This window comes from Onychostruthus taczanowskii, unplaced genomic scaffold (assembly GCF_017590055.1).
Source record: "Onychostruthus taczanowskii isolate IOZ18803 unplaced genomic scaffold, ASM1759005v1 scaffold23, whole genome shotgun sequence".
Lineage (NCBI taxonomy): Eukaryota > Metazoa > Chordata > Aves > Passeriformes > Passeridae > Onychostruthus > Onychostruthus taczanowskii.
The window spans coordinates 11,704,769-11,730,965 of record NW_024499573.1 but is presented as its reverse complement, the minus strand read 5'-3'; the positions used below and the strand labels follow the sequence as shown (position 1 = coordinate 11,730,965).

The window sequence follows — 26,197 nt, the reverse complement described above, 5'->3', positions numbered from 1 at the left end:
CATGATATGTCATAAATATCATCTGCCAGTCAAAATGAAATTTCATTAATAAAGTTGAAATTAAAAAGCCACATTTTATGCGTCTCAACTATATATTAAATTTTCTAGTTGAGATACCACGAAAATTCCTTTAATAAATAAGCTTTTACAAATAATTCATAGAATTAATAACCACAGTCACATTAAAAGAAGTACTGTTCAAAACCAAAGGCATTTTAAAATATGTATTCAAAGACATTAAGACTCACATCTCCAGCAAAGGTATGAAAATATCCTCTAGGACTATTATATACAAAGTTATTGTACAGCTCCTGCTCCCACAATAATTTCCCATCCTGAAAAGAAGAAAACAAAGAAAAAGACTATAAAACTTCAGATGAAATTCCAGAGTTTAACTTCTTTTACAAGAGAATCGATTAAGAATTGGACACAGCATAGCCTTAAACATCTGCCTTGCTATTAACCCAACAGATAAGCTCAATCAAATCAAAGTACACCAGAGTTGTGGAAGAGCTGTGAAAGCCTATCCCAATGGGTCACTATGTTCTGTTAAAATTCCTGGATATTTCCAAAAACTCCTTTCAAGTTCTAGAACCCTGCAACAGTGATACTGAGAGCAGTAATAGCAACCAGTCACAAGAATACAGTGACAAAACAGCAACTGCAATTAAGGAGACTTCCAGTCTCTCCTGTTCTTATCTCAGGCTTGACTTGAAAACAGTTGACTAAAAAGAAAAAAAATCTCATCTTTTTAAAAAGTCTCATGTATTTAAATGACATTACAGTTCAGCACCCAAGGAAGAAGTTTCTGACAGAGTCTTAACAATCAAGCGACCAAATCACAAAGTCAAATGCAAGTGCCAGCTGGCAATCCTGAACAAATCTGAGAAACTTCAAGCACTGAATGCTGACAGATAAGGAGCTGTTTCCTGGCTGCAGAGATAATGGGAAGCTTTCCAAAGTCTCAGCACAGTCAGTAGGACTTAGGTTTCGCGGCATCATTTTTGTTATGAAAACACATCTTGGACACTTTGTCTCTCAGTTCCCACTCTCTTGATTGGAGTATTGTAACAGGACAAAGATCTTCAGTATGACTCTATTTTTTGTGGAGGGGGAATGAAAGAAAAAGCCACCCACCCCACCCCCCAGAAAGTCAGAACACACAACTTCTTTATCCTGTAGTTTTCACATGCACCACACTGACCAAAAAGATTGTTTCCACCCATACATAAGACAGCATCTATTTCTTTAACCCATCCAAAGTAGTGACACCTGCTAGAATTTTGACAGCTATCCATATCAGTGATACTAAACTAATTTCCACTAATGTGAATAATCACATCTGTAGAGGACAGCTTCTGAGAACTGTAAGAATAATTGATAATTATTTCATCCATTAAAGATGACATATATGAAATTGTTTGAATTTGGAGTACCTGAAAAAGTTGTAATCTATTGATAACAACTGCAATTGCACAGCTTAAAGCACAACCACTTGAGAATTTCTATGAATGCATAGCTGCAACCTATACTCATTGAATTCAAAATGGAGAATGAATACAACCAAACTTAAAGGCTCTGAAAAAGAAAAAATATGCTTACCTTAATGTCAAATATTCTGATAAAGTATGACCTCTGTGGATTGTCCTTTACTAGGCAAGCTACACCACAGCACTTCTTTGACCACATGGCATTGCGATCTGCTGCGTATATCTGAACAACTGCTGAAGACATCGTCTAAAAAGAAAAGGTAGCTATTACTTTTAAGGAAAAAAAATCATAAATTCTATAATTGATCCTTTCCCAAAGCATCTCTTAGTTTTGTTCCTTCTAGGCAGCAACTTTGCTGATTTCCCAGGGAGTTAACACCATAAGGTTCAAATGACCCCAAATCACTCCTGTGCTTTAGATGTCACTTCTATGCAAGATTTAGACACCTTAAGAACCCAAATGAACTTATCATTCTTTTTCATGAAAAACAGCAAAGAAATTTTGCATGTAAGAAGCAGATCAATAACTACGGTGGTCACACAGAGTAGCCCTACTGCTCAAGGAAATGTCTGTTTAGTACTTCAAACTGAATACAAACACAATACTGAAGATGAAACTGTAAATTACACAGTTCCTGGACACACTCATGGGTACTGGAAGACATGGCTTAATTGTTTAAGTGGTCTCTGGCACATTTTTAACCCATGCCAACTAGTGAACTCCAAAAATTCCTGGGCACAGTTTGAGAATTCACATGAGCTAGGCTCATTCCCAGCTGGCAACCAGAAATTGTCCTGTTTTCAAACAGAGAGATTTTAATAAGACTTGAAGATTATTCTAAACCAGATTGCTTCAGCCACTAGAACATTCTTGAGCATATTTTCTAGTATATATGTGTCTTACCTTAAGAGTCCCATAAAGAAAGGAAAATGGAAGCTCTCAAAGAATATTTAACAGCCAAGTCATCAGGACACAAAGCTTAAATGATCTGTAATAGGCCAAACCAGAGGCTGTCTAGCCTAGGATCTATGCTCCAGCAGCACCAGATGCCAAAAGAAGCTAAGAATACAAGAAGCAAGAAGAATACATAGAATACTATGGAAGCATATCCCCAGAAACTGCTAGGTTGGAGCTCCAAGCTCCCCAGATCAGCAGCACATACTGCATTGTTTCATTGCAGATTTGTCTGTTCACTCAGACCCAAATGAAATTCTAAGCATGATAACACTGCAACGGATTGGGTTTCACAGTTTTCTTATGCACTGTGTGAATAATTAGCTCCTTTTATCTAGACTTTTGCCACCTGCTAGTTTCAGTTGATTGTCCCTCCTTACTCTCACACTAAGAGATGGTGTTGATGGCTTCACAGTTGCTCCTTTATGCTGCACATCTTTTATAGATATTTGCCACATTTCTTTGGCCTCTACACTCTCTTTAGGAAGTTTAGGAAGCAACACTAGTTTTATGTCACTCTTGTACCAAGAAAAAAAAAAATCACACTACACGTTACCCTTGTCACTTTTACATGGATATTAACTAGTCCTACTATGTCCTTCTTTGCATAGGGATGAGACTTATGCTGTATGAATCCAGTTTGTTAGCCCTTTGAACATAGGATCACAATAATAGTTCTCTGCTTTGTTCTCTACTTATTTCACTATCAGTCAAAAAGCTGCATTTCCTTTATCACTAATATCATCCCAAATTTTAAGCAGATGTTATTTTAGATCTGTTACAGTTCCAAGACCTTTCTGGACGGCTTATACCTTACCTGAGTAATGGGCTCTGTATTAGGTTTTCCTCACCTGCTCCACAAGGATTACTCTGCCTTCATTGACACTGACTACTTGCCCAAACAGGAGACATCCAGAATGCAGGCATGCCTTCCTGCATTATAAAATTATCTACTAAATGTTGTTGTCACCATGGTCATACTTTTCAAATGGCTTAAAACCCCAAAAGAATAACCCAAGTTTCGATGGATTTCTTTTTTTTTTTTTTTTTTTTAATAAAAAACCCTTCAGTTTTGTTAAAATAGAGTCAACATAACATAGTCAGACTGATGGCTACACCTTAGGGAAGCTATATAACCCTTGCCCAGACACTGTGATGCTAACTTTCACAAGCTAACATATATTTCTGATTCTTTTTGCAGCCACCTCGTCAGAAGTTGTCAGACTACTAATCTTACTGGTAACCTACAGAAGAAGTTAAAGCATGATTGTCTGATGAAAAGAGTGCTTTGTAGTTGCTTCCTCAAATGCTCTACAACTAAATGTGGAGTAAAACTGCTCTCCCTATAATCTGCAGAGTAATACAAGTAATTTAACCATAACTGCACTTGTCAGATAAGTAGAAAGGGACCTAAGAATTACCCATATTACCATAACAAAACAGTTACATCTGCACCTTAATGTCATCTAAGAGATTCCATATTCCCCTCTACATTGCAAACAGAAAATGACCTAATTTTGGACACAGCCAGGCAGATTTTGTTCAAAATCTTTGCTTCTTTAACAGCCTCTCCCACTCATTTCTCCAATACTGTCTACGTGTTAAATTTATAACCTTATAGACACAAGACAACACACTGGAGCAAAATGGGCCATTCTACAGTTCACATTTAAGCACAGCAACTATTTCTCCACCCCTGCAAGAAACCTTCTCAATACTCCAAGACAAGTCCAGTTTCATTAACCCCTACCCAACAGGACTTCCCACAGAAATGGGTGGTCTTGGAAGGAGTTATACAACTTAAATTCAATGCACAGGAGACAGTGACCTCTGTCAAGACACGGCTCCTTATACATTGCTCATTATCATATCTAACAGCAAAAGCACCAACTGGAGTATCTGGGTAAACCAGTAACTGTCGTAACTTGACAACTGCTTATAAAACCTTGAACCAACGCCTACCTCATGAGTGCAAAGAAGAATGGAGTGTGTCTTCATTCTGCATAATCATAATATATTTAGTATATACTTGGTTACCCTGTGACTAGAGCTTGATTTAGAAGATAGAAAACAATTTCACTGAATCTAAAGTAGGTTTTGTTTTGAGGTCTACCAAGTCTAGAGTTCAACTGCATTTTAACATACGCATTAGAACTGTACAAATTCCTAGTGTTGACAAGCCACAATGAGGCTTTTGCGTATTAGAATATAAAGTTACAAATTCTGCTGTCGTACCACTCAGGTTTTTTTATTAAAAGGGCATTAAAGGAAAAAAATACAAAGTATATTTTGGGGGGTAGGGGGAAGAGGACAATCAAATACAACTCCTTTTACTTCATTCCCTGTTCATTTTCATTATGTAGAGCAGTGGTGCCAAGCTTCTGCTATTCAGCTTCTGGAACAAAGATGGTAAAAGTAATGATTCCACACGATTTTGAAATTTGCACAGACTCATAGTGAAATTTAAAACTTGAGAAAATAAAACTTAATCTACTGCTATTCAATATGAATCCTAGCCACATAAATTCAATTTAAAAAGTTCTAATTTAATTGCATAATTGCAGCATCTGAGAACATTTACACAAATATCATATTTTAATATTCTACTGCATTTACTGAGTATTTACTGTTTATTTTGAAGCCAATTAATGTAATTAATTGTTTCAGTTTGTCACAGCATTCTTGAAGAGAATCTTGCATTTAAAAGTATGGGTTCTTTTATATGTAAATATTTCTTCAGATAGGTCAGACCACTGATGCAACATAATGATTGTACTTTTTTCTGACATAGTAGGTTACTTTGTTACTACTTTATTTTCAGGAGGATTTTGAAGTTGTCACTACTGCTTTTTTTAAGAGCTTTGCTGAGCACCTTGTCCTTTTTATATAGCTGTATATCTAGAAAAGGTGCACAGGGGAAAGAAATAAGATAGTCTCCCAAAAACTGATGGGCCGTGGAGGTGAAAACCAACCCTGCTCAGCTCCCTCTACTTTTTCCACAGTCAGCCTCCAGCTAGAGGACATACCATTGATTCCAGGAACCTGTCACACCCCTCAAGCTGATGAGCTATGAAGCAGCAAGTCTGTGTTGTCAGCTGTGCATTGGCTGTCTCACTGGAAGAGCTGGTCCTACCCTTGGACCCATACTGGAGGATATGTGGTACCAACAAAAGGCTCATGAAAACACCTTCTGCCTGCAAGACACAGCCACAACCAGTCATCACACGTCTGCAGAATGCGATCACAACAGCCACTGAGAGTTTCCGACCGGGCAGCAGATAGATGTGTACTTTGATCGGCTTCTGGTGTGAACATTTGCTGCAGTGGCCTGTCAAGTTTGACTTGCTGTAACTCAAGTGCTTCTTAAAAAACAGCAAAGCAAACCAACCCAATCAGTGGCACACCTCATTGCAAAAAAGAATCATGACAATGCATGGCTTATGGCTGACAGACATTACAACATAGTGGGCCAAAAGTCACAACAAAGAGTGGCAGCAAGATTAAAGCTGCAAGACATTCAGCCACCTCAGTATACAGCAGAACAGAAAGCAAGACCCATTTAAATGTTTTGTCCCAATGTTTACATACAGCTGACAACAGGTTGTGGTGCAAAGATCAAAGGCTCATAAAATGACTTTGGTTGGATGCGACCTCTCCAAGTCTTCCAGGCCAAGCTCCTGCTCACAAAAAGGGTTATTAAAAGCCTAGAGTTTATTTGCTCAGGGTTCTGTCCAGTTAAGTTTAAGGGCTACAAAATCACCTCTGTACTTAACTCCCATTTTGGTGCTTGTACAAACGCATCTAGGTTTCACATATTTCTCTAGTGGCTCAGTATTGTTATGTGTTACATGTTGACAGTACTACTGAAAACATACCAGCACTAACTTTCAAACTTTTCCTAATTTTAAGAGTGATGGGTTTTTTCCCATAAAGGGGCAGAACCATGCATACACACAGAACTTAATCACATGGCAGGCTTGCTTTTCTCAAGTTATCCTTCCCAGCCCCTGAAAGTGTCTTACAAACAAAACCAGGAAAAAATATTAAATAAAAAAAGAGAACACTTTGTCCTGTAATGCAAGAATGCAAGTAGTAGCAGTTGCTTTCAAGCAGAGTAACCTCTTGAAAAAACACAAGCCTATGCAATGGCTGCAGCTTCTTCACCAAGTCAGTCTGAGGACTTTCAGCTCAATTAGCTACTTTTACATTTGTGTGGGAAAAAAAGCAAGCTATGGTGAATAGTTGTGTGCAATCCAAACCCTCTAACAATATAAATGAGTATTTATCTTCTCTTTTCCATAAAGCAGGTGTCTGGAAACGTCCTAATAAATACTAGAGCTGGTGAGAAGATACCTATGGCAAGTATTTTCAAGACATGCTATGATGGAAATTTTCATTATAGCTAAGCCAACATGTTGCAGTCTGACAAATGATGTAGGGTGCTCCTGGGTTAACACATTTCTTCTTTGATACAAGACCAGGAAGATAGCCTGCAGTTTGCTTCTAGGGTGACTGTTCAAGAATGAAGAGCTGTTGCTTTCTCTGACACTACAACAGCTAGTTTTTCTCAGAGAGCAGGGTTCAGGAACACAGGCATGCTATCAAGTACCATTTCACTGCAGAAATGCTTAGTAAGGCCTAACTTTAATCTTGACCACAAGAACAGCAGGAAGCCTCAGTACCAAAGCAATCTCTAATAGCCTAGCATTAGCTGACTCAGAAAAGAACATACAGAAACAACATCATTAAGATTTGTGAATGAGAAAAACAAGAAGCAGAAGTGAGACCAGGCTGTATAGAAAATTGACCTTCAATCACAGAAAAATCTGCAATTAGATAGAACTCAGTGGCTGACATTTTTTTTCTCCAGATGAGAAATATTCTGAAGGAAAAAAACAACCAAAATATAGCACTGACTAATCAAGCAGAGACAGTACTTGAAATCTTAGGTGTTCTTCTAAAAAAAGCTTAGGTTTTAGCAATTACACTTTTAAATGTTGGTACTTAAATTACTCCATGTAATTCAATGCAAATGCAATTGTAATTAGACAGTGGCAATGTTGTTTTGCAATTGCCTTATTTTCAATGTCATAAATACATGGAGCTTCCAAAAACGTTTTTGTAGTGCTCAATACAGCTATGCATTTAATCTCATCATTCAATACAGAAACATAAAACCTGCTGCAGGGACAAGGCACCAGAATTTCCACCCCTACCTCAAAGGAAGATTTTGGTGTCCTACACAAGCAAGCTCTATTTGCTCTTTCTGGCAGTTTAATTTTCCTTCTGAACAGTGGACCTGTTGCAAGAAAAAAAAATGTAGCTTTTTTTCTTGGCATTGAGGAGTCTCCTGTCATGTGGGAACTGTATGTTCCCTTCCTGCTAGGAAGGGCTGGTAACCCACTTCTAGAGGGAACGTTCTCTCCACCATGCACTCCTACAGAAGGCATGCACTGCAACCTCTACCAACAGTAATTTTAAACAGATTGACTAAGCCTGCCACTATTGAAATGACCCCTAAGTAATTAAGCCACTAAAAAACATGCGAGTATGCTTCCCTAACAACTGCAACATTTCAAGTAGCAGAGGCAATTGCTACAGTAGACAAAAAGACTTCCTAGCACTTTCACAGAAAACTAGAAGAGTTTAATTAGGTTAAGAATCCTGCAATATTTATAAGCCCTGAAGAGTAGTTAAGTCAACTTCCATAAGCATGGATGTCTAGTATGATGGTATAGGTGCAATTCAGACCTAACAGCGAGAAATACGAACACAAATTAACATCACCACCAAATTTTTAAAATATCAGGAAGTATTCACAAGTGTCAACTTGTAATTGCTTTTCAGTTACAGATGGGAAAGGATTGAGATGGGAAGAAATTGGAGAGAGAAAGGACTGGTGGTGCTGAAGGCAGACTACTCTTGCTTACTGGTGACACCTTTATCTGAAGGACTGCAAGGATTAGGGCCCCAGACGACAGAATAAGCACAACAGATGCATCTAACTGGCTTTTTAGGCTCTCTCCCTCTAAAAACAGTGCATCAGGCTATTTATGGTTACTGCATCTTGTATAAGAAGCGTGATGATACTGTCTTGATAGTATGCACACACACACGCGTGCTTACAATACTCTTCAAGGACTCCACAATATTTTTACTACAAAATTAAATTTTCGTCAGTCAGATTTTGCAACTCTCAGACTGGTTTATAATTTGTTTTCACACCAGGTTGCCTCCAGAATCTTCACAACTGAGTCTAAATGTGACAGCATTCAGCCAGTGGGGATTTGACTACTGCTTTATTTTTAATTTGGACAAACTGTGATTACTTCAATTTTTAAAGCTATTACAGCTTCTGAAGATATATTTAGCAAATTCTTAAGAATCTCATCTTTAAAGACAATTGCATATTGCAAAAAAGCTAGCTTCAGATGTTACCAACATAATTTTAAACTAGTTTCCCATAGAAATAATACATACAGAACTTCAGAAGTTTGCTAGCAACTTTCAGTAAGTTAAGCAGCTAGAAACAATCTTCTAATTTTTATGCCCTTTACAGGACATTGTTTTCCAAAGACCGACTGATTGCTCCAAAGACAGGAACACTAAAACAAGACTTAACATTATTTGACAGGACTGACAAAAGAAAGCCTTTTGTAAATATCCAACCACACAAGTAAAACTTTATTTTGTGCAAATCGAGAAATTACTCAGCTGAAAACACTAAGGCCTCACCAGTTCTACTGCTTGTGAAATTATCTGCTACAATTACCAGGTGTTTAATTTTAAGCTTAAAGCTTGCTTTTAATTTAATTAATTTCCAATGATTACCCACTGATTAAAAAATGCCACATATATAGATGCCAAGAAAATAGTAATTTTTTCCAACTATACAAAAAGTTAGGCTATTAGAAATAAAGCTACTGTGTAAGAGATGCTGCTTTTTCTTATTTGAAGACAGAAGGAAGGAAGAAATTTTTTCAGAAGTAACAAAGCCATTTCAGGTATTTCCTATCACTTCTGAAACATGAGAAGACAACTTCACATAACGCACAGTGTTATGTGGAAACATTTAAGGAATTAAGAGACCAAAAATTTAACACTTAATAACAGATTCCCTGTCTTGCCTGTGCCCTGACAACCCAACAAGTCAGCTGCAACATCCTCACTAAAGATATTTTATTGATGTGAAGAAGGTACCAGTGATCATTAAGTGATGTCAGAACAAAATAGGGATGAAACAAGGGACTGCTGTTTGACAAATCTAAGCCATAAAAGTGCTTGTCTGAACTTAACTCTGCTGTTGTCCAGTGAAGACATCCTTCACTCCTAATCCTCAGTCAGCCAGTTACAGACAGCTCACATTTTAATCAGTGTCTTCAGATAAAAATTCATTTGCCTTTCCAGTACCTCCCACAACCCCCCAGTTCAGTTAGAGCTGGCCAACTCCTTTTCAAAACATTGCTCAATGGTGGATCACAGAAAACCAACAATTAAGGTGTGGGCAAACAGCACAGCATATAAAACCTAATCAAACAGCACATGATTAACAGAGACATTCTTTTACCAGATACAGCATGAAGATATTTTTAAATCCTACACCCTCCATTCAGCACAGCACATGGAAGACTTCAGCCTTCCTGAGATATGACATAACCATAACCACAAGCATGCTGCAGATTATAATATTCCAAGCTATCTCAGTCTAGCAGATCATTTACCAGCTGACATACACAAGCTGTGGTTTCCACTGATGAGCAAATTGAACACTGTCACTTCCTGTTTACCTGCAGCATCACTCACTGAGCTGCACCTCACTGCTTAATGCTGCTGAAACCCTGGCTGGCCACAAAACAGCACACAGAGCAAAACAGTTACCCGTGTTCTGGAGTTGAAGTTGTTTCATATAGTTACTTTCAGAAATAGATAATACACTGACTGCATATAGGCTCTCCATAAATTTGTCACTGTCTACTGCCATGGAACAGAAATTCTCACTAAAGATGACATTTTGTCTTGCAGTTCCACTCCCTCTCCAGCCTCCTAAGAAACACTCAGATTCAAAGCATGTAAGACTGTTCTTGCCAAAGCTCAGGGAATTTTCAGATGAAATGCTGAAGTCTACCTTTCAGTTTTGATCCATTTTAAATTTATCAAGACTCCCAAGACTAGGATGAACCTTATATAACCATGTAAGAGATTGCACAGATACATAGATTAACCAGCTCTCAAAACTATGTTTCATGGTCATACACAGAAATTGCAGATTCAAGTCAAGAATCACAAGTTTCATGCAACGCATAGGATAAAATTTGAGCTCTCCTCTGTTTTGTCCTATTCCACTGCCCATCCAGCTATAAGAAAACCCAGCCTCTTGCCCTCAACATTCCCTTTTCTCTTCTACAGCAACTCACTGCCTTCATGCACTAAGGTCCTCTTCCTTCAGCCCTCAACCATTCCATTCTCTGCACAGAAACTTTTTTGTAAATGCTACATACTAGTTGCATATTAAATGCAGATTCTTATAAGGAAATCCTCGTAACCACTTTGAAGATATGAGAGTGCTTTGAGATAAACATCAGAATTCAGGCCCATTTTTTTAAAGTTAGATCCATGCAGCTCCTTATCAACCCACTCAGTGATATAGGTATCGAAGTTTAGAAGTAAAAATCTGCAGAACAGTAAACTGTGTAAGGAAAGGATGCAAAGCATAAACCTCAGGGATTCATGAATTATCTCAGCTCTGGAACACTCATTAATGAGCCGTTGAAAATGCTATTCAGCATCCACTTGGTACTCCCAGGCCCAGATTTAAAAAACATTAAAAAATAAGTATTTGCTTTGCAGACATGAACTTCACTTATGATCTTTACACCTGAAGGCAGAAAACAACATGGAATTTTGACTTTTGATACTTAGGGAAGATTGAAATAAAGCAGCTTCAATAGTTTTAAAAGAACTCTTTTATAAAAGAGTGCTTTAATTACATGCCAACATAAAACAAAGCACTCCCTTCAAAATATTAAGAAATATGAGAAAAGGCTATTAAAAGTAAAACCTCTTTTATAATAATAGCCAGCAACTGGTCTCACAATTGTGTATACAACTTGTGTCCTGTCCTGTAAAGCAGACTCAATCCACTTACATAAAGGTACTTAGAGATGCAACCCCCCCACACACACACTTTCACTGTGCCACAATTCAACATGTATTAATTCAACATGTATTAATTCCTCCTTGAGCAGTTCACATTTAAACAGAATAGTTATGGCAATTCAAGTCAAATACATAACTGCATGTAAGATTTTTTTAAAAAAAATATATACCAGCAAATGAATTTGCTATGAATAGTTATTCCTGGTGACAAGTCTTAAAAAGCTGGTATACTATGGGGGAAAAAAAGGCATGAAGATGTGTTAGTTCTATGATCCCTTGCTATATTCAAAGTTTACTGCAGGATAAAAGATTAGACCCCAGCTGAATGCCTAGGAGACTCCTGGTTTTCATTTTGTTCTGGTAATAAGAAGTTGCATGCTAGTGTTTGTTTGTCCCCCGTGCCTCAGTTTCCTCATCTGTACCACGTAAGGGAGACACTGACCTCTATCACTGTAAAGTGCTTTGAGAACTACTGATGAAGAAGTATTATGCTGTCACAGACAGAAATTATTTTTGGAGGGTGTGGGATATGTGTCAACATGATTGTCTCTGTTAATAGCAAAGGTTAAGACAGGTTAATTTCCACATCTGTTTTAGGTAAGGAAATGGAGATATTCTTTCACCGGGGCAGGGGAAGCCCCTTGAGTCTAGTGACATTTATTGGAGCTAACAGTTTCAATTATCACTGCCCAAAGGGGCTCCTTCTTTGCAGGTACCAGCACTACATTTACCAACGTGCTGTGGAGACCAAAAGCCACTTAAATTCACTTGTCTGTAAAGAAACATTAGTTTGGAAGCAGTGTCACAGAATGGTGGTCTTAGATGGCCGAATGTACAGAGATCTTAGACTTACAGTTTAAATCACCTCTTTCTATTCTAGACCAACCATGGCTGCAAATTCTTTGTAACAAAATTACTAATGCTTCTGTAAGTCACCATCACACTTATTTCTTACACAGTACATTTAACTTGTGATTCTTATGAGAGAAGATTAAAGAGTACAATGTATATGACTCAAACCTTCCCATGTACTTGGTCTATTATCACTCAGTGGTCTATTCCATGAAAAGCCCTGAGCAATAATAATCCGTGAAGTCTCAGTATGTAGGCATTGAAAAAAATATAAGACAACCCACCCAAAAAGAAGTAGCTTTGAAAACTAGGCACTCTAGCCTAGTTCTGACACAGCCCTTCAATAGGGGTAATCTCATCATCCCCATATATCTAGGTTCATTTACAAAGGATTGAAGTGAACCTACATTGAAAAATGCTAGGGAGAGTTTACTTTAGCTTTTGGCATTGCTACTTGGTCCCCTAAACTCCCCTAGGAGCTGAAAACACCACTGTAGCATGGCCTTTGCAGCTCAAGATTTGTGTTTAAAACTCTCAGGTCAGGTATTATAAACCTTGCAGGGGGATGAGGGGTTTGGGGTAAATAAAAAAAAAAAAATCTTGATTTCCTGATAGTCTACTATCTATTCCTGGGCACACAGAGCAGATTTACAGAACACACTGAAAGCTAGTTAGCTTCACCAATGGAAGTATCCCATTGAACATGTTTTACTCAAAAGTGCATGCTTCAGAATGCTACTGCCATCCACCAGGTGCAATATTATACACAGCTTGAGAGTTTTTTATTAGATTATGTGGAACTAATATCTCTAAATCTGCCAATCCCGACATAAAAGCTTCGGTTCTGCAACAAATGCAACAGTCCCCTGCAGAATTCCAGACTCCAAGAAGTAACATGTCAGTCAGCCCATTCCAGGAGTAGGTTACTCTCACAAAGCAGGCACCATGCTGCACTTAAAGTGCCCAGAGCACCTGAACTGAAAAACAGCCTTTGATGATGCATGGCAGACATCCATATTCAAGGCTGATTTGTTTATCTGGAATAAGCCAACTATGTAACACCTGCTGCTAGTTCAGACTTGCATCGTAGTGATATTTTTTTGTATGTGGTGCCCTTGGAGAAGTTATTTCCAGTCAAATGGATATTGGTACTGCATCATCTCATTGCTAAAATAAGTATTGCAGCCAGAATTGACATGCAAGTCACCATCCTGAAATAAAGACTAAAACCACTCATCTGCTCTGAACCAAATGCTACCTTTTGTAGGAGAAAACTGCTTGCACAGCACCAAGCCTCACCAGGGGACCAGTTCCTGCCAGTGCTGATTATAAAAGTGACATTGGGAAAAAATATGGCCTGAAGGGAGAGAGGGAATAACCAGACACTCAAGGGGAAAAAATGATAAAATAAAAACTTGAGAGAAGAGTTTACAGAACTGAGGCATACAAACACTATCTAGCAGATCTTGTGCACATGGAAGACAGAACAAACTGAAAAGTTTCCTGAGCTCATACCCCAGACAGAACCAACAACTAAGGTGAGATACCAGCACAGTATGTGATGATTAAACTATACTAATTACACTATTTGACACCCTAGAATGGTCTCTGGAAGTCAATCAGGAAACAAATTACTGCATCTGAGCCGATGGGAAACTGCTACGACACTCCAGAATGCATTAAGATTCTGAGGCAACGAAGCATATCTCTGGAGGCTCTGAAGATGCACAGAACTTTTCCAAAATTACTTCCAAACTACTCATCAGAAAAGAAACCTTCAGAAGGGATACATTTTCCTAGGCCATTGCTCTACAAACAAGAAGTGAAATAAAAGAAATGCAGCAACCTTTAAGGTCATCCTTGCTGTACCTCATGCACTCTGTAGAAGCACAGCTACAAGTCAGCTACATCTCTTTACCAGTAGGCAAAATCTTTTTTTCCCTGCTGGAATCAGAGATCTGAAACCTTATGAGCCTGTATTCACAGTATCAGTATCAAATAGACTTGATAATGTGTCCACTGCATCAGGTGATTACGTGCACAGGCACACTTTCATCTGCTGTAAACTTCTAGGCACCTACCTTTTCCCTGGTTTCCAAAAGCAATTTCTAGGAGCAGAAAGACAATATTGAATTTTGCTGCTGGCAGGAAAAACAGGTTTGACTTGAACTTAATGTCAAAGCAGACAGTTATGCGCACAGCAGCAGAGCTGACACTTATTCTGAGACCTACATGCTACTGACTATGCTAGAACAGACAGTTCACATCTCCCCATCCCCAGAACTGCTTTTGCCTTCTTGCAGATTCCCCTGGTTGTACAGATATGAGTTACTAAGACCGGGACCACTTTCTGGATATGATGGGAAATGGTGAAGAATGCATATATGCACAGTGGAACAAACTCTCTTCCCAACACAACACAAACTGGGTAAGGATGGCCCTACCCCATATGATGTACCAGGAGCTGTTTACACCATTCTAATCTCAAAACCACACTCATACTAAAGTGAGCAACTACTAGGGTAGCACTCAAAACTGTGCCAGGAAGCGTGCCAACAAACTGAACACCGTGGACGGTCACGGAACAGTGCCTGAGTTCATGCTACTGCCCCACTTAGGTTTGTTAGCACAGCTGGCTGACAGACCACAAGTGAGAAAATAGACAAGATGCATCCTTCTGCCACCAAGCTTAAATGTTATCAGCAACATAAAGGTATGGTCCAGACAGGTATAGTCAGTGTGAGAGACTGCTTGGTAACACAGTGTGAAGCCTGGAGCAGCAGCATGAACGCTTTTTTGGTAAACAAATTTCCATAAACAATATGAAAAGAGGACAGAGAAACAGCATTTTTTCTGTCATTTACAGTCAGAGAAGACCAGAGGTATTCGAAGAGGCTGTTAAGGAAAAGCCTCAATGACGAACTGAAGCATTCAAAGCAAGACCTTCTGAATTACATAAAAAGATGAAGTTAAAACCATGACATGGAGTGAGATCTACATATCCCAGCAAAACATTTAGCACCAAATCCATCTCCATGCATCCTATTAAAAAAACTATAACAGTTTTGTAACTGTTAACACAACTATAGGTATGTTGCATCTAGATGCTTGAATTAAGGCAAGGAGGGTCATGACCTGAGCAGAGGCAACAGCTGTATTATCAGTCTCTCAGGTATAGAAATACTGGCACCTGAATATGATATGGACAAATCTTTTAAAGACAAAACTATTTTTTAAAATAAAGAAATGGTGTATTGAATCACTGAGTTCTAGACACCACATGCAACCAGCACTTTCTGTCACAATCACACTTTAAATTTAAAGCTATACAAGGTTTTAAATTTCCAGCTACACAAACTGACCACAGTGCTAACTGTACAGTGTAACACAAAGAGACCAACATTATTTAAGAAAGGTCAAAATTACAACACTATTGTATGGCTAAAAGATATTGGTTCACATATCACACAAAATTAAGCCCAAACCTTGAATTTTTAAAAACTTAATTATCAGCTTGATAAAAACATAAATGCTAATAAATGCATATCCAGTTATAAAATGAATTTCATACCTGAGACACTCTTAACTAAAACCTAAAGCAAATAAAGGAAAAAATAGCCCTGCACTTAATTTGTTAGAAACTACTGCTTCCTACTCTGCAAATGCAAGGGGAAGCTTTGGCCTGTGGTATTGCACAGAACACACACCACTACAGGATGTTCATAGTTTTCTTCCTCTTTTCAGTTAACCACAAAAATCAAACACAGTTTTAGAGAGAGGAGCTTATTTGGATGCCTTTGTGTATATTTAGTGTCATAAGCCAAGTGATGTTTCTGTTTGCTTTGGCTGACTGAGGGGGAGTAAAGGGAAAAAATGTCTACTTAGAAAGAATGACCACATCTTAGCTGTGCTCAGAGAGAGCTGTCACATGGTTAGAGGAGCAGGAAATAACTTACAGTTCAGTCGAAGCAAGACTAAGCAATTCTGTGGTTTCAAATCTGAGCCTGTAGAGTTGCTGAAGCTGTATCTTCCAGTATACAGTTTCTTAATATAGCAGCTTACAAACTGGAGAGTCCAGTCCTGCCTGGAGAAGCAGCAGTGAAGGGTGGAGCAGTGCAAGAAGCCTGCGGAATATCATACCTGTTTCTGTGTACCCTTCTCATATCCACTAAAAGTTCTCTTCCCCATAACAACACTAACAAAGACTCTGGCCAGTGAAGACAAATATAGGTGAGAAATGTGTAATGGCCAGGTCCCAGGCTCCAGTGCACTCCATATGTTTGCAGCAGCAAAAGCCACCTGGCACAGACATTGCCTCCTCTCCTCACGACTTTCCTTGTCCAGTGCTCTGCTGAGCTACAATACATGCCGTGTCTATACCGGCACTGCGTATGGGTAGCACTGCACATCTGATGAGACACAAATCAGATCCTTCCTTGTTCATCCTTAAGAACAAAGGAGCTGAGGAACTGAGGAGGGAGAATAAGGGAGTGGAGGGGAGAACACGGTGAGGAAGAGAGGCAGTCCTACCTGGAGATCTTTGTGCAGATTATAGATGCAGAAGCTGAAGGGAGAAAGGAAAATTCTGGAAGCACTTGAGGTGCAAGAGGAAAACAGAAAAGGAGGAAACCCTGTTACTGGGAAAGGACAGAAAACTTACTGAAAACATAAAAAGCACGTGTTAAAAGATGAACACGATGAGAACATGATGAAAGCAGAGACACGAGATTTGGAGGGCAGAGGTCACCATGCAGGACTTCAAGGTACATCAGCAGGATGGGGCTTACAAAAGAAATAGTGGTTAAATTGATTCCACAAATAGAAAATTCTTTTCAAGTCAATAAATTACTGCTTCTGTTACAAAATGTACTAGGGAGGTTGTAAAAAAATTTGTCACTTTTCTTTATCCTCAACACAGAAAAATATTAATACAACAAATTAATACTTTCTTATCCACAAACCACACACAGGTAAATTGGCTGTGATCTTGAGAGGGGAGAACACATTTAAAATTTACTCCCAAATTCCCACTTCCAAATATTCTTGTTTTTCAGCCTAGACAGCAAGTACTAGGGCTTGCTACTTAATCTCAGCAAGTGCTGGCTAACTTTTGGGAAAGCCATTATCATCAGTAATACCTGAAGTAAACGTGTTTTTTAAAAGTATTTGCAATCTCAGAGGCAAGAGTTACATTTGCATAATCAAGAGTTCAAATAATGATAAACAGTTTTCTAAGCTGTTCAAAAAGGCAAAAATCACACTATCTTTTGCTAGGTTGGTGTTTCTCAAATTGCAGGCACATTACCTTCACATACAAAATGTGCTTATGTGGGAGCGCATCTGTGCTCACTAAATACATCACCCTGATGCTGCATAGTGGCTAATGAACAAGGGGAGATAAAGGCAAAATAACACATTTGCATTGAAGGTAAAGGAGATGAATGCAGGGAAATTCTGAATTACACGATGCTCTGCAGGGGAAAATGATGTGTGAAACTGTCTTACAGAAATGGAAACACAACCATAGTGTAACCTTTCAGCTTTAAACTAGACACACTGGAGAACTGAAAAATGTATTAACACTGTGTCTCAGAAAACCTAAAAAGAAAATGCTGCCTTAAGAGTGAGGATTTTAAGGACAGCTAAATAAACAGTAGACGGAAAACAGCCCCACCAAGGTGAGGATGCATGTATCAAAGCAAGTGCCTGAAGTGAGAAGCAATCTGCAAATGTGTTGTGGAGCTCTGCAGCCAGCAACAGTTTCCTTGCCAGCAATGATCATCTCCACAGAACATTATGTCTACAGGAATTGAGTAATTCATTTAATGAACTTTTTCCAGAATAATATATTCTTAACACAGACATTCTAATTTGAGATACCTCAAGTGTCACTTACTGCACAAAGAGGTGTCAGCAAAACTGTCTACCTTTAACTCAGAAGTGTCTGAGAAAACACTACTAAATTTTAAGGATTAAGCAAGTGAGCAGCTTTCTAAGAAAGTGTCCCTATGATTGTTTGAACTGCATCTTTTCTTCTTCTGTTTGGACCTTTGAGAACACTGCTCCTGTCATGTGACGATCACAGTGCACTTCAGGATCTTCAAATTTAACTACAATTGACCTGAAGGTCAAATCTACTGTTCCCATTTTATAGGATATCCAGGCACCAACAAGATGTCTGGAAGCCACAAAACACAGTGTGGCAAGCAAATACTCTGAGAAACTAAACTATTTCGTATAGCATCTGAGCCACATCCCAGCAGAGTGGACCATTTAAAACCACCCCTGAAGACACACTTCTAGCTCTACTAAATCCACTCTGCAAGATTTACTGTTACAAGGAAAACAACCTAGCCAATAAAAAAATCCCTCTGTGCTATGTCAGCCTTTCTTCAAGAAACTGTACCCTAACCTACCAATAAGCAACTCTGTCTTAGTGCCTGTGACACATTTTCATTACTTCCTGTATTTTATTATCTAGGTATTAGGTAATGAAACCATAAGTCTCCTGTATACTAAGTTTTATTTCTGTACTACAAAGATTCCTCAAGAGACAAGCCTATGAAACACACTCACTGGAGGAGAGGACACTATAAATCTTACCACACAGCTCCAAGTCAACAGCAAATTTTCTCAGCCAACTGAGCATTTAGAGCTCCACAAACCCCATGTACAGACAGATCTGCCTATAAAAAGTCAATGACAGGAAAGGGTTTTTTTTTTTCATGCTGGTTAATGAACTAGTACAAAGTTCCTAGGTGGTACTCACTCACCACATACAAATATCTTCAATGCTTCACTCCATCCATTCCAGCACTAAGCTAGAAGCTGCCAGTGGCAATTGCTGCCACTGCTGGTACCTGCAGCCACTATCAATGAAAGCAGCAGACGAGTTCTTAATGCTGGCACAAAGTAGAGCAGTAAGGGTCATAGGAAGTTCTAAAGAAAAAACAGGTGAGTTTTTTCAGGCAGAAAGTACCAGAACTCTTTCAAAAAGATATTCAAGATCTAAAATTAGAGCATTCCCCATTTTCATGTTTTTAGCCTGAAACTGCATGGCTCTTACAAGATGGATCTTACACGCTTCACTTGCAAAAAACTCGGTTAGTACTACATCTTTCAAAACCCCAAAAGAAATAAGCAGAGAAAAAAAACATTCTAGTGATAAAAAATTCAAAACAATATTTACAAGCACATAATGCCAAGAAATCACATCAATTTTCCATTAAAGGAAGAACAAAGTAGTCTTTAAAAATTTGCATGAAATAGCAAACTCAATCCTTATCTTCTAACAAGAACCTACCTCTTCCTTGGGTGTTCTCCTAAGCAAGGGCTATCTGAACATCTTGATTAAAAACTTGCAGTCAAAACTTGACTGTTCATCTGAATCCTAAATTAAAACTGCCCTCTTCTAAATTCCTTAATATGATTCTTAGTTGTGAAAAACCAGTAAGTTACAACATAACAGCTTGTGACTACAAATTGTTTTCATCCTGTTGTGTATGTATACCATAGGATTCCAGAGCACTTATCACGAGTGTGAGTGGCATACTTGACCATCTGATTAACCACAGAGATGCTGAGAGACTTTCAGCACTTGACTTCCTCCAAAACATATAAAATATATCTACAAAGATGCTCAGAAGAGCTTAATGCTGAAGCCTTAACAGAGTGAGGTACAGGTTCCAGGTCTGTCTTAGTAGATCACCCTTCATTCAGCAATACATAATGCTTCACAACGGACACACAGTGACTGAAACTTGTAGCAGGACTCACTCCTCATATCAAGACACAATTTGTCTAGCACATGAGGTACAAGAACAGCCAGGAGAGATATAACCACTACAGTCACTGAAGAGAAGAGCTTCTGTTGGCTGAGTTTCTATCTTAAAGTCAGTTGAATAAGAGATTTAGATAACTGACAGTGAGGTTTATTGACAATTATGGGACTTTAACAACTAAATTAACACTTGTCTTTTTCTCCTTAGCCATATCCCACACTTTGTGAATTGATGCTTTGTCTCAAATACATACAGCTGTGAGATGCAGCGCCTTCTAGACTGTTCCCAAGCAGTCTCAAAACGTTTCTCATTCATGGGTAAATAAGTTAAGGCAGTGAACTATGCTGTAAAAACATTAATAGCAAGATGTGAGCATGAGAAACACATGTGATAAGGACAATGGTTGTATCACTTGCTCTACAGAATCTGATACGATCCATTACTGTGAAAATCAGTTTTGTAGGCACAGGTTCGGTTCAAAAGAACTATCAAAACCCCACTGTCACTCTCTCTACAATGGAAGATTATCACTGATTAGTTGTTCAGAGAACTCATTCTAGTGGATACTAGTGAGGTGTCTAAAGATGCCACATGTCTTTTGCAGAACAGGGCAAATCTCAAAAGAAATCCAGGTGCAATTCTCAATACTCTCCTGTTCCATAAGACCCCACCCATCACACTTTACCTTTTCCCTCCACATCTTATTTAAAAACAAATGCAAAGATGAGAGAATCACCACTGAATTAATGACTCAGTTCTCCCTACTTGTACAGGGGATAAGTCTTTTTTAAACTGCAATGTCAGTCTTTTTTGGATGTACAGACTGCAGTCTAAACCCAAACTAAGGAGTCCCAACACTTCTCAGACATGTGAAGTTGTCCATTACTTAGACCTGTAGTCTACTCTCAAGTCCTAGTTCATACTGTTTTCATAAGCACAAGTAATCTTATAAGTCCCTTCCTGATAAAACATTTAATTCTTATCGATTAAGAGCTATAACTGCCACTCAAGTTTTTATTTTGTGTTATCTCAACTATTACTGCAATTTGTTCTTTGGCTCTGATATACAAACTTATTCTGGTCACATGCACTTTTAAAAGCAGCCAAAACAGTTTTCTTAGTTAGCTTACTGCTGTGTCACTCCTCTTTCTGCATCCTCCACCAGTTCCTGTTTACCATATGAACCACGGCAAGGTCTTGCACAGAACAACATATTCCTAGCCTTATTCATTACACCTTATGCAAATGTTGAGCTGCACTTCTAAGCAGCATAAAATATCCGTTCTCCATTCTACCTACTTCTAATGCTACCAAGTACATACTTCTCATGGTTCCTTTCTCAAAAATTATTTCTACAGAAAAAACTGGTTTTTCATTACTGACATCTCTGACCAATATTAATCATGCAAATTATAAAAGTTACTTCTTTATTACAGGTTATAAAATGGACACCTAGCATTTACTTTTTCTTACAAAACTCATCATTATTTAAAGTAATGATTAATAACTAACCAGAACTTATGCAAAAACTTTTAAGCTGGGCATAACCACAAAAATCATTAATATGCACAAAACTAATCTCATGGCTCCACTTAGTATAAGGGTACATAAAATTTTATTTCCACATTATTATTAGAAAGCTATAGAAAACTTTTTACAGATAGCAAATTTTACACCTGACCTAGATAACAAAGGTTACAAACCTGAATGAAAATTAGTTACACGCCTAAACAATGGAAGTCCTAAAGGGCTTATGCTGGATATATTCTGTAAATAGTTCTACATCTGGATTCATATTTCAGCCAAATTAACTATAGATACAGCTCTGACTATTAGCCAGTGGCTTGGTTTTGAAAGCCTGATCTGTCATGGGCAAAGGTATTTTAATTGCTTGTAGATTCAGATAAACATTTTACAGCTCAGCAAGTGGAGGGGAAAAAAAAAAAGAGTAGAGAAAAAATCAATTACCCTCTGTATGTACACTTGCCTCCTAGTGATTTTCCCAAAGTATCATTCTGCAGAATGGTATCAACCTCAGCAACACACAGAGTGACAACTCTTCACCATTTCCCCCACTCGCAGGAAATTTTTCTATCAGGGATCATTACTTAAGATGCCATTGGAACGATGTCCATTTCGGAGTTCACAGACTGTGAGTACTCAAAGTTATATTACTTGATATATTCCTTTGCTTTTCCATAGAACAAAAATCAGATAGTTGAGTCCTCAATGTTATTTCAAAATAGCTGCCTTGTTACCAGTCAGAAACAAAGGAAAGACTGAAATAAATCAGATTCAGAGCACAAGATGCTTTCTTAACTAAGCCCTTCAGGACTGATAGCAGCACTGTGGCATCCATTAAGAACTCTATAAATTATTACTACAAAGAGTATCTTAGGAGCATAGTTTAATGTCTCAACTTTACTCTGGTGTTCATTGCAGTAGTGATCTAAACATGAGGTCTAGTCAAAGAAAACCTAAAATTACGTCAATGTGGCTGATATACATCACATCCAACAGCCAGCCTCTCCATGCCCCAGAGTGACAGAAATATCACCTGCAGCAGCAAGGCAGCCCAGATTTTTCAGGTGATCACAAGAGCAAGCATTTAGCATCCTACAGAACTCACAAAATTTTCCTTTCTTAAAAAGCAGCACTTACAGTCCGAAACTTCTCTAATGAGTAATTCAAACATGGATATTATGAGGCCAAATACCATGAACATTACAGCAAAAAAGCATTTATCAGCACAGCATGTTGAGTCAACCTAGAAGGTCAAGAGTACTAAGAGTGTCTTACTGGGCTCCAAGAGATACTGTGGTTTCAAGTTAGACAGCCAAGGCTGTCACCATCTCCAGGCACCCATTCCACTACTCTGCTTAAGACAGTGCCCTCCAAGGGGCAGAATATTCAATGTGTTCACTTGTTTCAGAATTTCTGGCTCATGCCACACAGTAAGCCAAAAAAACCTGGTTAAGTATCTCTAGATCTTCAATGCTCAAGCCCTCAAGATTGTGCAGAGAACCTCAAATGAACTAAAATAAGCCTATGATTAACTTATAGAGCACAAAGGGCTGGGCAAAAGAGGAAACAACAGACCACAATTGTAAGAACCTCAACTGGAAAGTCATCCAATATTCTGTGTAAATCGGAAGAATGTGTAACTTCAAGCAAGCCATAAATCCCATGACACCCAGATGCTGTGAAGATATTTACCTCTGTCTGCTTTCAACATACTACTTATGCAGAAAATTTGGGAGTTTAACTAGGTGAGTCTTACAGCTGAGTTTAACAGAAATTAAAAGTGCATTCACCTGACAAGAAAAAAATTAAGCTATCGAAAAGCAAAGTAAAAATCACTTTACACACGAATTCATGCACTATTTTTTCATATTTAGAGAAAAGTTGATACTGTTTTTTTTCTTTCTCAGCAAATAAGCTGAAGATATGAAACGCTGCCTGAAATTAACTGAGGCATTTCTACAATTCTATACTTTTCAAAACATACACTTTAGGGTCATACCTTTTGACACACAACTTAGTTACCGTGACAGCATCTTTTCAAACCCACCCCAACGTACATATTCTCTACTTCCTGTTCCGTTGCTGCATCTTATGTTTTCCTTGCAGCACTCAGATTGATCAACAATACCATTTCAAAGTCCAGAAAGTTATGTGGAATCAGTATGACTACACGGATATCCTGCTTGAAGTCACAGTTTTAAGTTCATTAAACACCCTCCACAGCTTTACAGCAAGTGCCTAACAGTATTTTAGGTACGGAACACAATGCACAATGTTTTGAAAAATAAGATTTTTTTAAAAGCAGCTTCTTTTCCAGTGAAAATGGTTATCTTCTGAAGCTTTCAAATAGTTCTTTAATACAGATAAGTAGTTCTAGTACAGTTTTACATTACATGCAAGAAGGTATTCTGAAACCGAACTTACTGATATAGAAATGGGAAAATATGCAGTCTTTAAGTACACGAACTTGTTGTTTACACTAAGAAAAGTACAGACTAAACCCAAGGCAGGCCTAGCACTGATACGAGCCTTCCTACAACTTCGTCCAACACTGCTTTGTTGTACCGCTGGTGCACCTGGGGTCCGTCCCAACCTCGTCGAGCAACGGAACTTTTACGCCGCTGGAGCCCCGGGGCTGCTCCTTTGCGGCCGGCTTCCCCTGCAGCGCACGGGTGGGCTGCAAGGACAGCGGGAGTCTCCCGGTCCCCGGGAGATCCATATGCCGATGGACAGCGGGGCGCGGAAGGACGGCGCCCACACCGGTGCCCGAGGCGGTCTCGGAGCCGCCCGGCTAAGAAGGGAGCGAGGCCAGGCAAGGCGCTCAGGGCTGGCAGCCCCTCCGGACCGGGCCGGCCGAGGGGCCGCTGCCGCCGCCGTTCACCGCTCGCCTCGGTTCAGGCGAGCCGCGAGGCCTGCGAGGGCCGCCCCTCTTCCGACCCGGGACGGGGCAGCGGAGCGGGATGAAACTTCCGCAGCCTCAACTTCCCAGCGCCCGGCCGGGCTGTCCTCACACGCCCCCGCCCGCCCCGGGCCCCGACCCGCCGCGCCCTGGTGGGGCGGCTGGGGGTGCCCCAGTCCCCTTCGCCCCCCTCGGTCGGGACTTACCACGCATTTCTTGCCGAGGAAGCCGAAAAGGCTCTCGTTCTCCTGCGGAGTGAGCAGCAGCGAGCCCACGTTAGTGACCCGCCGCGGGGGCTGCTGCTGCGGGGGGCCGCTCATGGCCGGGGCCGGCCCGGCGCTACTCTCGCCGCCCTGCGACCGATGGCGCCCGCGGCCCCTTCCTCCCCTTCCTCCGCCGCCGCCGGGGCCTCACAGCAGCCGCATCGCGGAGCCTCTTCGCGGGGCCGGGGAAGGAGGGAGGAGAACAGGGGCGGCGGGGAGGGTGCCGGGGAGGGGGGCGGTCGGGAAAGGGGGTGCCGGGCAGCGGTGCAGCCGCGCCGGAGCCGCTCCGCGCCGGGGTCGATCCCGATCGCTCCCGCCCCTAAACTTCCAACTCCGGCCCGGCCCCGGCGGCCGCGCGATCCAACATGGCAGCGGGGGCGGGCGAGACCACGGCGCGCGGCAGCCAAGGGGGAGCCTGGCGAGCGCGCGGCCGCCGCGACCATGCGCCGTGCGGGGGGAGGGCGTCGCCTTCCGCGCCCGCCCCCTCGGTACCTGCCGGGCCGGGCGGGGCCGAGCATGGGCGGCCCGCGGGGGCGAGAGGAGGAGGAGAGGGTTGGTCAGAGCACGAAGAAGGACAAGAAGATGATGAAAAGGCGGAGCTGTCGCCGCCGTAGGGACGCGGCCCCTGTCCCGGAGCCGTGGGAACCGCCGGGGCGCCGTGAGGGGCAGTGCCGCCCGGTGCTCGGGCCCGTGGGGGAATCGCCCGGAGCGCGAAGGGGCCCCGACAACATCGCCTGAGCGCGGGGTATCCGGGCCGCCCGCGGGGATGCGGGAACCAGCGTGTGCTGGAAGCCCTTCAGCTGTCACTGGAACCCGGTGTAGTTTGTAACCCAAAAGTCTTCTCCCGTTTTGTGGCAGAAAGGAAGCTTGTTGCCCAGCCGGCGTGTCTCTGCGCAGCCAGCGCGGAGGCCGGGCGGGGGTGTCACCCACCCCCTGGCAAACGCTGCCTGCCGCAGCCTGAGGTGAACAGTAGGTATTTCGCGCTCTCCGGGGGCCAGCTGCTCAGGAGAAATCGCGTATACACTCAACAGCCTTTGTCAGCCAGATTTCTCTTCCCCCCGCTTCTCTCCACGTGACAGCGGTAACCAGCTGCTATGAAGGTTGAAGGCATTTCAAAACTCAAAGACCCAAAGCACTGCTGCTTATGCTCAGCTTTCAGCTGCACAAAAGAAATGCTCACGTTTCTCACGTGCAAAGGTAAAAAACAGATATCAAAGTGAACAACTTGCTAGTTTTCTGTGGTTTTGGGTGAAGAATGTGTCTCATCCTCTGATAAA

The 26,197-nt window shown here is 40.6% G+C and overlaps 1 protein-coding gene across 2 annotated transcripts in view; it reads right to left on the bottom strand.

Annotated features, from left to right (window-relative positions):
- WASL (WASP like actin nucleation promoting factor) overlaps positions 1-25,334 on the bottom strand; it is a 48,239-nt gene extending 22,905 nt beyond the window's left edge. Inside the window, exons 1-3 of one of the 2 annotated variants that reach the window (XM_041405376.1) lie at positions 24,864-25,334; positions 1,603-1,737; positions 249-335 (exon numbers count right to left, since the gene is read on the bottom strand). In XM_041405376.1, the coding sequence (XP_041261310.1) occupies positions 249-335; positions 1,603-1,737; positions 24,864-24,977 (336 nt within the window). In that variant the 5' untranslated portion in view covers positions 24,978-25,334. The remainder of the gene's footprint in view (positions 1-248; positions 336-1,602; positions 1,738-24,863) is intronic. The other variant, XM_041405377.1, reaches the window with a different exon arrangement.
- Positions 25,335-26,197: the final 863 nt, after the last annotated feature.